Source organism: Neomonachus schauinslandi, chromosome 5, assembly GCF_002201575.2.
Source record: "Neomonachus schauinslandi chromosome 5, ASM220157v2, whole genome shotgun sequence".
Classification (NCBI taxonomy): Eukaryota; Metazoa; Chordata; class Mammalia; order Carnivora; family Phocidae; genus Neomonachus; species Neomonachus schauinslandi.
In genome coordinates, this window is record NC_058407.1 from 96,967,660 (window position 1) to 96,978,498 (window position 10,839).

The 10,839-nt window shown below is 44.5% G+C and overlaps 1 protein-coding gene across 1 annotated transcript in view; it reads left to right on the forward strand.

Annotated features, from left to right (window-relative positions):
* VWF (von Willebrand factor) overlaps positions 1-9,811 on the forward strand; it is a 124,228-nt gene extending 114,417 nt beyond the window's left edge. Inside the window, exons 44-48 of the mRNA XM_044915225.1 lie at positions 5,577-5,675; positions 6,332-6,460; positions 6,984-7,023; positions 9,174-9,271; positions 9,487-9,811. Coding sequence (XP_044771160.1) covers positions 5,577-5,675; positions 6,332-6,460; positions 6,984-7,023; positions 9,174-9,271; positions 9,487-9,675 — 555 coding nt within the window. The 3' untranslated portion in view covers positions 9,676-9,811. The remainder of the gene's footprint in view (positions 1-5,576; positions 5,676-6,331; positions 6,461-6,983; positions 7,024-9,173; positions 9,272-9,486) is intronic.
* Positions 9,812-10,839: the final 1,028 nt, after the last annotated feature.

The window sequence follows — 10,839 nt, forward strand, 5'->3', positions numbered from 1 at the left end:
AGATGAGCTTCTTGTGAGCCAGAAGCACAGAATGCAGTAATAGCTCTTTCAGACCGTACAAATGGAGGGCTTTCCCCCTCAACTTTGGCAGGCTCTGGGGCAGCGTCTGGGAGGAGTTCTTCATATGAGTAGGAGCAGAGCCAGCCAGAGTGGGAGGGGACTTCAGGAGGATAGGGATGAAGAACACTTGAGCAGGTTCTTTATATGGAGCGTTCTACATCTGTGTTCATCATGGCACTTGGCACAGAGTCATGCTCAAAGTAGGGGCTTAGTAAAATATCTGTGGAGTGAATGGGTCTATAGGAGACACAGCTATTTCTGAAAGAATGATTCAAAGAGAACATTCCTGCCTCAATTAGAACGAAGCCAACTAAGTACATGCTTTTTTTTTTTTTTTTAAATCACAGTTGCTGCTCTAGGATTTTAGGTTGTGTATGTGCATGTAACAGCTTCCCTAGAATACATGTCAGCTTGAATAGGGAATGAAATAATGCTGTGTGGAGTTTGTGGCATCTCTTTCACCTTGGACGTCCACTGAAATACAATCAGTGCAGCAAGAAGTCCCCACCAACAGCATCTCCAAGGAGCGCTTTCTAGAGGGCAAGCTGCTTACTCTCTAACAGCGCCCTCTAGTGGCCAGAAGGTGCCACAACAAGCTCTTGTGCGTCCATAGAAATCTAGCTTTAGAATCAATTCAGTCTAGGTCTAGGTTTCAGTAGTTTTAAATCCATGGCCCTTTTTAAACTCTTCCTCCTTTCCTCCAAAATTCTGATATCCTCCATGGCAGTGTCCCCACTTCCTCCCTCTTGAGAACTGCTAGATCCATCCTCCTTCAATGTTATCTCTCAACTTTTCCTGAAAACTGCAATTGTCCCCATTCTAGTTCAGCATCCTTAACTGGACTTGCCACTGTCTTCTGCTGTGAAGGTCAGAGAGGTCTCCTGCAGGTGAGGAGCTGTGGTGAATTAAGTTTAGGTAGGTCTGCTTGAACGCCCTACATCAGACTAAAGTGTTAACGTCACCATGTGAGTCCTTCGTTTCCTCCCAGGGGAGACCGTGCTTATACCTAAAAGGAGACCTGTAGAAGGTGGTTTGTGCTGGTGGGTAGTACACATGAAGCTTGACCGGTGAACTCTCAAGGAAAGCATGAGGAAGAGAGGTCCCCTGACATGGAATGCTGAGAAGGCACCTGCAGGGACATGACCATGAGCTGACCTTGAGCAGGGAGTTGAATATAGAGGACCTTCCGGGAAGGGGAATGGGGACCAGACTGGCAGATAGAAGTAAGAGTTAGAAGAGGACAGCAGCGGGAGGCAAGACTGGAAGGCTTTGAGCAGCTAATGCAATTTACGGGAAGGGCTATGAGACACAGACAGGGCAGTGTTCGCGGCATGACTGGTCAGGGGCAGGTGCCTGCTGCTGACTGGATGTTCGGGGGAAAGCCCATTCAGTAGTGCCGTACTCCATGTGTGCGTGTGTGCATGTGCGTGTGTATGTCTGCCTATGGAGCCCAGAGCGCTGCTAGGAGTGGCCGTAAGCCCCGCAGGGCTCAGAGAAGCCCTGTTACATGATGCAGCTGCATTCTGGCCTTCTAGGGCAGGGGACCTGCTGAGGGAATGTTTTTTTTGTTTACTCCTGCAAGTAGGTCCCCTCCCCCTTCCTCCCTTGTTCCCAACTCCAAAAGCATTGCCGCTCTGTTACCTTCCACCCTCTTTTTCTTCCTGCTCTTTGTCTTTCCAAAACACCCTCTGCCTTTCCCTATTCTTGGCTTAATTGTGTCCTCTCCTCTCTGATGTGAAGGTTTTGTCTCCACCGCCCTGTCCCTTCACTTAGTGGCCCCCTCCTCCCTTTGTCCCCTGCCCACTCACTTCTCCTGTAAAGATTCTGTCCATTTTCCTCTCCTTGGGCCTGCTGAGCAGAGGCTGTTTCCTGGTGTCTTCTTCTAACACTCACTGAAAAGAAAAACACCCAAATCCACGCTCCCACAAAATCCTGCCCAATTTAAACCCTGTTTAATCTCCTCCTTCTGACTGTAATCACCCACACTAACTCATACTGTTTATTCCATTCCTTTCTTCCTGTCCTCTTTACCTCAGTCCTACACCTTCCAGGAATTGTACATTCTTGAAAATACAGTTTAAAGCTCACCAGTGAAAGACGACCTGATGCCTTAAACTCCAGCGGTGTCCTTCCCAGTTTGGAGCGTGTGGCCTGGACCCAGGAGCCCTGATTCTGTGCTGACTCCGCACTCACTGGCTTTCTGCACAACCTACTCCCTGACGACACATTGAGTTCAGAAGCTTGGTTTATGAGTAGCAAATTGTTTAAATTCATTCTGTGCAAGCTTACTGACTCCTAACCTTGCTTGCTGATTAGAAGCATTCAGCCCAAGTGCAATGAACAAGGGAGCAATGCAGAGAGGCCCACATTTTCTGTCTGACGGCTCCAAACTGACTGGCTAGACCTTCATCTTAGGAAAACCTCAGGACCTGAATGAATGAATCTCCAAGTGGTTATTACTAAATGTGGCAAAACAAGAAAAAGAATGACATTGTAATTGGCTTCTCATATAATTCAATTTATTCTTTAAAAATGTTGTGAGATTATATCCCCCCCCTTTTTTTTTGGAGTGTTGGGTAGCATTAAAAGAGCTTTAATTTTGATGCAGTGATGAAGCAGCTGATGGTAGCTTTTTGGTTTTTGTTTTATTAACATTGCTGAAAATCCTCTTACTTTGCAAGATAAAGAGTTGGTTGCCCTGTGTTGTCTCCCAAATTTGGGGACATTTTTGCAAGATAGTGAAATCCTGTTGTCTGGAAGCTGCTGCTTTTTCCAGCTCAGATATAAATGAAGAACGTCACTTAAAGCCACTGTCAAGGAGTTCCCAGCTCAACTAATCTCAGTGAGTGCAGGAGGCCTACTTAGAGCCAGGTGCTGGAATACAATGACAACAGCATAGACTAGTTTGGAATTTACATGCCTCTCAGGGAGAACAAATGAAAATTTCAGATTGTGTTAAGTGTTATGAAGAGTATCTTTGTGTGTGTATGTGTGTGTGTGTGTGTTGTATCTTACAAGACCTTTCTGAGTAATGATATTTGAAATGATTATTGAAGGGTGAGAAAGAGCTAGTTATACAAAGCATGGGGAAGAGCATTCCAGGTAGAGGGATAACATACACAAAGTTTCTCAGGTGAGGAGGTTGGCATATTCATGGTCCTAGAAGATGCAAAGGGGTAGATTGTCAAAAGCAAGAGAATGGTTGTAGAAGAAAAGGTCATAAAATTAGGAAGGAAGGAACCATACAGGGCCTTGTAGAACATGCTAAGAAGATTGGATTTTATTCTGAATGCAATGGGAAGCCTTAGAAAGTCTTATTTTTAAAATTTTTGTAAAATTAATAATTTTTAAAAATCAGGATAGTTTACCTACAATAAAATGCACAGATATTAAGTATATAGTTTGATGACAAATGATAAATGGATAAGTCTGTGTAACCACTAAAATAGTAATATGAAGAAATGCAGTTAAAAGGCCCACAGTAGGGGAGAGAAAATAAAATTCTAAACAAACAACTTGATTAAACCAAAAGAATATAGAAAATCATTAACAATAGAACAGATAACAGAGAAGACAACAAATAAAATGAATAGCAAAATGGGAGATTTAAACCCAACTGTATCAATAATTACATTAAATGTAAATGGGCAAAACAAAATCCCAATAAAAAATGGAGATTGTCAGGCTTGGATAAAAAAGCAAGACCCAATTAGTATGCTGTTTACAAGAGGTGTGCTTTCAATTTTGTTTATTATTACTATTTTTTAAAGTAAGCTCTACGCCTAATGTGGGGCTTGAACTCATGACCCCCAGATCAAGAGTCGCACCCTCCACTGATTGTGTCAGCCAGGTGCCTCAAGATTTGTTTTCAATTTAGAGAGATGGAGAGATTGAAAATAAAAGGATGAAAAAAGATATGCCAGTCAATGCTAAGAATAAGAAAGCTGCGATGGATATATTAATACCACATAAAATGGACTGTAAAATGAGGAATGTTACCAAAAATAAAGAAGGTTATTTCATAATTATAAAAGAGTAGATTCATCATGAAGACACACAAATCTTAAATGTGTATGCATCTGGTAGCAGAGTTTCTAATATATGAAGCACACATTGAGAGAACTAGAAATAGGCTTATCCACAACCTTATTTCATAATTCTAATGTTTTTTTCCTCAGTAATTGATAGAACAAGTAGGAAAAAAATCAGTAAAGATGTAGAAGATTTGGAAAACTGTATCCACCAACTTGACCTAACTGAAAATAATAGACTACTATACTCCCCAAATGCAGAGCACACATTCTTCTCAAATGCACATGAAATTTTCACCTATCTGGACCAAATTCTGGACCATTAAAGCGTCAATATATGTGCAAATTTTGAAATCATTTAGAGTACATTCTATGACCACAATTAGATTGAAATTAGTAATGAGAAGGTATTTAGAAACATGCCGCACCATTTGGAAATTAAATAAAATACGTTAAAATAATCCATGAGTCAAAGAAGAAATCACAAGGGAAGATAGAAAATATTTTGCCAGAGATAATAGCAGTTACTCCAGAGATTACAATATGCATCCTTAATTTATCATAGTCTACCTTGGTTTGATAATATACACTTCATGTATGATATACTTTCCCCCCTATACTTTATGCTATTGTTGTCACATAGCTTACTTCTACATGAGAAGTAAATTCACAAGATGTTATTTTTGCCATCCAGTGACTTTCAACAATTTTAAAAAATATTTTGTCAAGAATTTATAATCGTTGTCTATAGGAGATCAGCCCAATATAAGCTACTCTGCCATTAGTAGAAAGAACTCCATGGATTATTTTTAATCAAGGGGGTGACATAACTAGACTTATAAGAACATACTTCTAGCAGATGTGTGGAGACCTACAGTATAGGGGCAAGAATGCAGGTAGAAAGACAAAGACTGTTACTAGAGTCTAGTGGTATATGATGATTGCTTGGACTAGGTGATGACAGAGGACGTTGGTCATGACAAGCAGAGGTTGAGTTAGGCATTTTTGGCAAGATCTGGTGATGGGGTGGGGGAATGAGAAAAAAGAAAGAAGTCAAGGATGACTCCCAGATTTCTGGTTTTGAGCAACTGAGTAATGAAGCCATTTACCAAGGTAAGGTAGGACAGGAGAAGAATGAAATTTGGGACAAAAATCAAGTTGTATTTTGTATATAAGTCTTGAGAAGATAAGAAGATAAACAGTTGTCAAACAAACCATTGAATTTGTAAGTCTGGAACTCAAGGGAGAGGTCTAATTTAATAGGTCTGGCTGCTAGAACATGAACAAGATGTATGTATGTGGAGGGAAGGAATGCCATCTAGGGGACTGAGAACTGACAAAGGTTAGACAAGAGTTGAATGTTAAATTTCTGAGCTTTGGGTAAAACTTGCTGGATGGGAGAGATCAGAAACTAGAAAAGTAAGCCTACTTATGATCAGGGTATCCTGGGGGGTTAACCAAAGCTGATTTTTCTCCTGGATACAGGGTTACAAGGAAGAGAAGAACCAAGGTGAATGCTGTGGGAAATGTCTGCCTACGGCTTGCACCATTCAGCTAAGAGGAGGACAGATCATGACACTGAAGGTGGGAGGAAGTTGAACTCATGTCACCACCTGGTTTCCTATTTTGGCATTTCTTCTTCAAGAAAGAGGGACTAAGTTTGGGTCAATATTAGCTTCACACCTATTTCTGATTTTATAGAGAAAAGATGGATAACCTATAGAAGGTACAAAATTTTCTCTTTGATTTAGTAATTTTTTCACTCTTCTTGACCAGAGCGTAGTTAGCGTAAGGGCCATGATTTGGAGTTGGTTGATCATTAAGATTTCTTCCAGCCTTGATTGTCTATAAGACTGGATAGTCAATCAGGTGACAGTAAGTCTGATCTATGAGAGTGAAAATTGGTTGTTAGGGTGGTGGTGCCCTGGTTCATCTCCGGTTCAGTTTTTGCTTTGCTAGTTTACCCTCACTATGTCTTAATTTTTTAAGCTTCTAGGTGGTCAGAAGAGTTTGGAGGGATTCTTTGCATTTATGCAGCCCTATTCACAGTAACTAAGCTGGGACTCCACTTCTATTGTGTGCTCTGGGTGTGGAGACTGTAGGTACTGTCTCAGTCTTGCTCCATAGTCCTCCAAATTGTTTCAACAACTTCAAGGAGTCAAGGTCATGGTTTGAAGTGTCTTTGCAGACCAAACACTGTCTTCAGATTTGCTCTACCCATTTCCCCTCTTTGTTTTCAGCGTGATGAGATGCTCCAGGATGGCTGTGATAGCCACGTCTGCAAGGTCAATGAGAGAGGAGAGTACATCTGGGAGAAGAGGGTCACAGGCTGCCCACCCTTTGATGAACACAAGTGTCTGGCCGAGGGAGTGAGTAGTTGGAGCTCAGGCCCCACTATTCTCTTGACCGCTCCATCTTTGACTCTAAGAACAGAATCCTCTGAACAGCATGGTCTTCTCTGACATGATGTCCCAGTGTCCAAGGGAGACCCCAGACCTAGTTTAAAAACCAATGAAGTTTCAAAATCAAAGCCTGTTGGAGAGACAAAACTCTATGCACTATATGATGCTTTCAATAGATACCTTTCCCTTGGGGGAGACTGAATCTGTGATCCTTGAATGGGAGGGTGAGAGATCAAATGATTTCTAGTCTCTCCTGAGAATATGGTCCTGGTGATGCAACTGGGAGAGAATCTAGAATAATCAGAATTGAATCCAGCCTGGTCAGGTAGGATGGTCAGTCTGTTCCCAGTTGTGATGGCAATGCAGAGTTTATGTCTGGGGACTGAAGCTCCGGGCTGTGAGTCCAGAGCCAAGAATTGGCCTGGAATGACCCAGAAGTTGTCTGCTATGTCCTAGTTGTGCCTAATCTGGGACTTTGCTATTTTCTTAGGGGAAAATCATGAAAATTCCAGGCACCTGCTGTGACACATGTAAGTATATTACCAATAGCTTGTACTTGAAATCTGTCAGACCAAGTCCAGGGACTGTTTTCTTTGGAGGAAGCTTGTTCTGGAAAGATAGTTCTTTTTTTTTTTTTTAAAGATTTTATTTATTCATTCATAAGAGACAGAGAGACAGAGAGAGAGAGAGGCAGAGGGAGAAGCAGGCCCCCAAGGAGCAGGGAGCCCGATGCGGGACTCGATCCCAGGACCCTGAGATCATGACCTGAGCCGAAGGCAGACGCCTAACCATCTGAGCCACCCAGGCGCCCCCTGGAAAGATAGTTCTTAACCATTGACGAATCACTAGGTTTAGTTCTGCAGGGAACCTCCACCCTCCCTGAATGTTCTTAGACTGCCCCCTCCTCAAATCGCCACTCAAATCCCTGTGAAGCAGTTTCTTCCCTTTTTCCAAAACTCCTATTTCTATCCTCCTACCTGCCTTTTCCCTCCTAGAGACAGGGGTGGCTCACAGTCCCATCCTGAGACAATATCTTCTTTTTCCAACCAGAGCTCTTTGAAGAAAGGCACCCTTGGTCCATAATCTTGACAGAGCAGACACTCAAGACAAATGTATTCTTTGAGGGTCAGACAGCCACCTCCCAGAGAAAGAGAAGCCACCAGCTGGCTAACATCAGCTCCCCCTGTGGGCTGTGAGACCTGCAGGGGCAGAGAGCACAGAGTCTTCTCAAGAGTTCGTAAGACCAGTCTACATTGATTAACCTCCCCTTCTTCACTCTCGGCCCCTCATGGCCTTGCAGTTATGTTCTGCCAGTGGGTCCTTGTAGCTCTTAGCAGCAACTTTGGGGCCAGAGTCTACAAGGCTGCCCATCAGAGAGCAATCTCACCACATATTCCTGTGTTCACGAGCACCAGTAACTTTCTGAATCCTAGTGTTAGTGTCATGGTCTCTGAATATAGAATCACTTGCCTGGGCTAATATTTTTGGTTTTGGTTTAGTGCTTTGTGTTTTTTGTTTTATTTGGGGGTCTTGGGCCCATGTTCGGTATTGGGTAAAGAAAGGAAGAGTGAAAGCATGAATCATTCATTCTCTCCCTGATGACTAACTCTGATAAGTCCCTACAATTGCTGTAAGCAGGTTGCAGATCAAGGAAACACGCTCCGAAAGCTACTCTTTCTGTGATTCCTATCTGCATAAATTTCAGAATGTTGAAGTCTGGAAACCATCAGGGAGAATGAATTCCCTCTGGGTACACTTTGCACATGGAATTTGGTCAAGAGAGAGTTATCTGTAAAACTAGCAGGGAGGCAGCAAGGGGCCTGTGTTGGTCAATACTTTCAGGAGAGTGGAGACCCTTCTTAAGGAGAGGAAGCCAGGCTCAGGGATTTAAATCTACAGTGAAAGAACATAGCATGTTGGCCTAAATATGTTTTCCTTATTCATTCTTTTAATGTGGTTGGCAGGCTTTCACTGTAAAATGAAGTTATTTGGAAGTTGGGAGGCAGGCTAATATGTAGTTAGGGTTGATTTAGTTTGGGAGCCATTCAAGAATGGGAGTCTCAGCGTTCAGATGGGGAGTGGTGAGTTGGCATTAAATCTTAGAATTATCGGTGGGCCTAGTAGAGGTTCAGATCTGAATGCCACTAATCCTTGCCATGCCAGGGACCGGAGACAGCTATTCCCAAAGGGAGGACTCCATAAGGGAGTGCTAGAGATCCTCTTAGCCCCTTGTGTGGCCATGACATTTGCTTTTCCTCTTCTCTAAGGGCAAAGATAGATATTAGTTATATTTATTGGCTACTTCATTGCCCATTAGCTTCCGGATATAGTTATAAGCATAAGAAGATTGCTCCAGTCATTATGGTTTTTAGAGTCTACAATTACATAAAAGCAAGTCTCATCCATCTACAACACCAACGCACAGTGGATCTAGGCTCCTCCTGCCATTAAAATTGTACCATTAAGTGAGTTAAACCCAGACGCAACTATATCTCTGGATCGGAGGGCCAGGAGATTCTGAGGTGAACCAGGATAACTTAACTCCCCTCCTTGCAGCCGGCTTTGGTGATTTGGTTACTGTGAAACTGACCTTTTTCCAGTGAAGTGAGGGAAATGGGCCGGAGAGCATTCTTTCGAATCTCAGCCAGGCCCCTGGCCCCATCTCTCACCCGTCCTGTAGGTGAGGAGCTGGAATGCAAGGATATCACGGCCAGGCTGCGGTATGTCAAGGTGGGAGACTGTAAGTCGGAAGAGGAAGTGGACATTCATTACTGCGAGGTAAGGGGGCCCTGGCTTCAGTGAGGCCTGCGGGGGGAGGGGTGGGATTATGTTTCCTGATCAAACATGCATAGAAATCGCAGCTAGCGGGATTTGGGTGTAATAGGACCATAAGGATGGTGGGCATGTCAGACTTCCCTGAGATGTCCCTTTGCAAATTGCCTAGCAGGATCTTCCGGCATTACAACGCGCCCCTCCCCCCCATTCTGTCACAGGGTAAATGTGCCAGCAAAGCCTTGTACTCCATCGACACGGAGGATGTGCAGGACCAGTGCTTCTGCTGCTCGCCCACTCGCACGGAGCCCATGCAGGTGCCCCTGCGCTGCACCAACGGCTCCCTGGTCTACCACGAGATCCTCAACGCCATGCAGTGCAAATGCTCCCCCAGGAAGTGTAGCAAGTGAGGCCGCTGCCCTGGACGCCTGCTGTCACCTGCCTCACCAGAGACCGGGCCTGCCAGAGCGCGGCTGCTTGCTCCTCGTGCTCCGCTCTTGGGCGCTCCTGAGCCCACAATAAAGGCCAATCTCTCCCCCTGCAAAAGGCTGATGGTTCACTGTGTCTACTAGGCTGAGATGACAGGGGTAGGCTGGGCCCGAGTTCCGAACCTGGTTCTGGGGGAAAAAGCACAGGGTCCATCTGGAAGCACTCCAGCCGCAGGCATGGCCAACCTCTGGGAAAAAGTGGTGTCTGCCTCCATGGGGTGGGGAGAGGATTGTGGGGGGCAGGCCTCCTCAGAACCCAGCCCAAATCCCCAAAGGGATTTGCTCAGGAACACTAGGTTCTCCAAGCTCTGGATCCAGGGGCTTCTGAACAGGCAGAGGGGTGGGCCCTGGGGCCAGGATCCTACCAAGACAGACATGGTTATTGCCAGTGTGGCTGACCTTGGGGTGAAGGAGTTTGAGCAGGTATGCCAGGGTTTCTGTGAGCCCTTGGCTCCCTAAGTTCCCGTGTATCGTCAGTGGCCCTTGAGGGAAGAAGAGGTGCTGACGACTGAGGGGACTTGAAAAGGGGTGCTGGCCAGTACAGGAACAGGGGCCCATCCAGCACAGGCTTGGCCATAGGGGATGAGCCCCAGACTTGCAGGCAGGCCTGGGTTCTACACATGGCCCTTGTTCTGCTGTGTGGCCCCAAATAAGACCATTAGTGGTTCTCAGACTTAGTTTCCTCATCTGGAGAATAGGAACGTTAGTCTCACTCATGGGTGTGAGAGGGTAAGATACGGCTGAAATCTGGGGGTAACTGTAAATTGCTCTTTAATAACATAAGAAGTGACAAGAATAAAAATGAGGGGAAATCAAGGCTCAAAGTGGGGGGAATAAGTGTCTCTATTTTCGGTGGCAGAGCATTAGGGATTGACTTTATCCTGAGGAGGGAAAGAGCTGAGTTTCTTTTGGGCTGTATGCTGGATACCCAGGCCCTGCTTACTCCAGACATCTTTTAGTGGAAGGGTAGAGATAACACCAAACTTCACCCAGTCTCCAAATCACTAACCAGTAATGTCACTCTCAAGAACAGATTGTCCTTCTGTGGAGAGGACAATTTATGTGAAGAGTTTACATGTATATGCT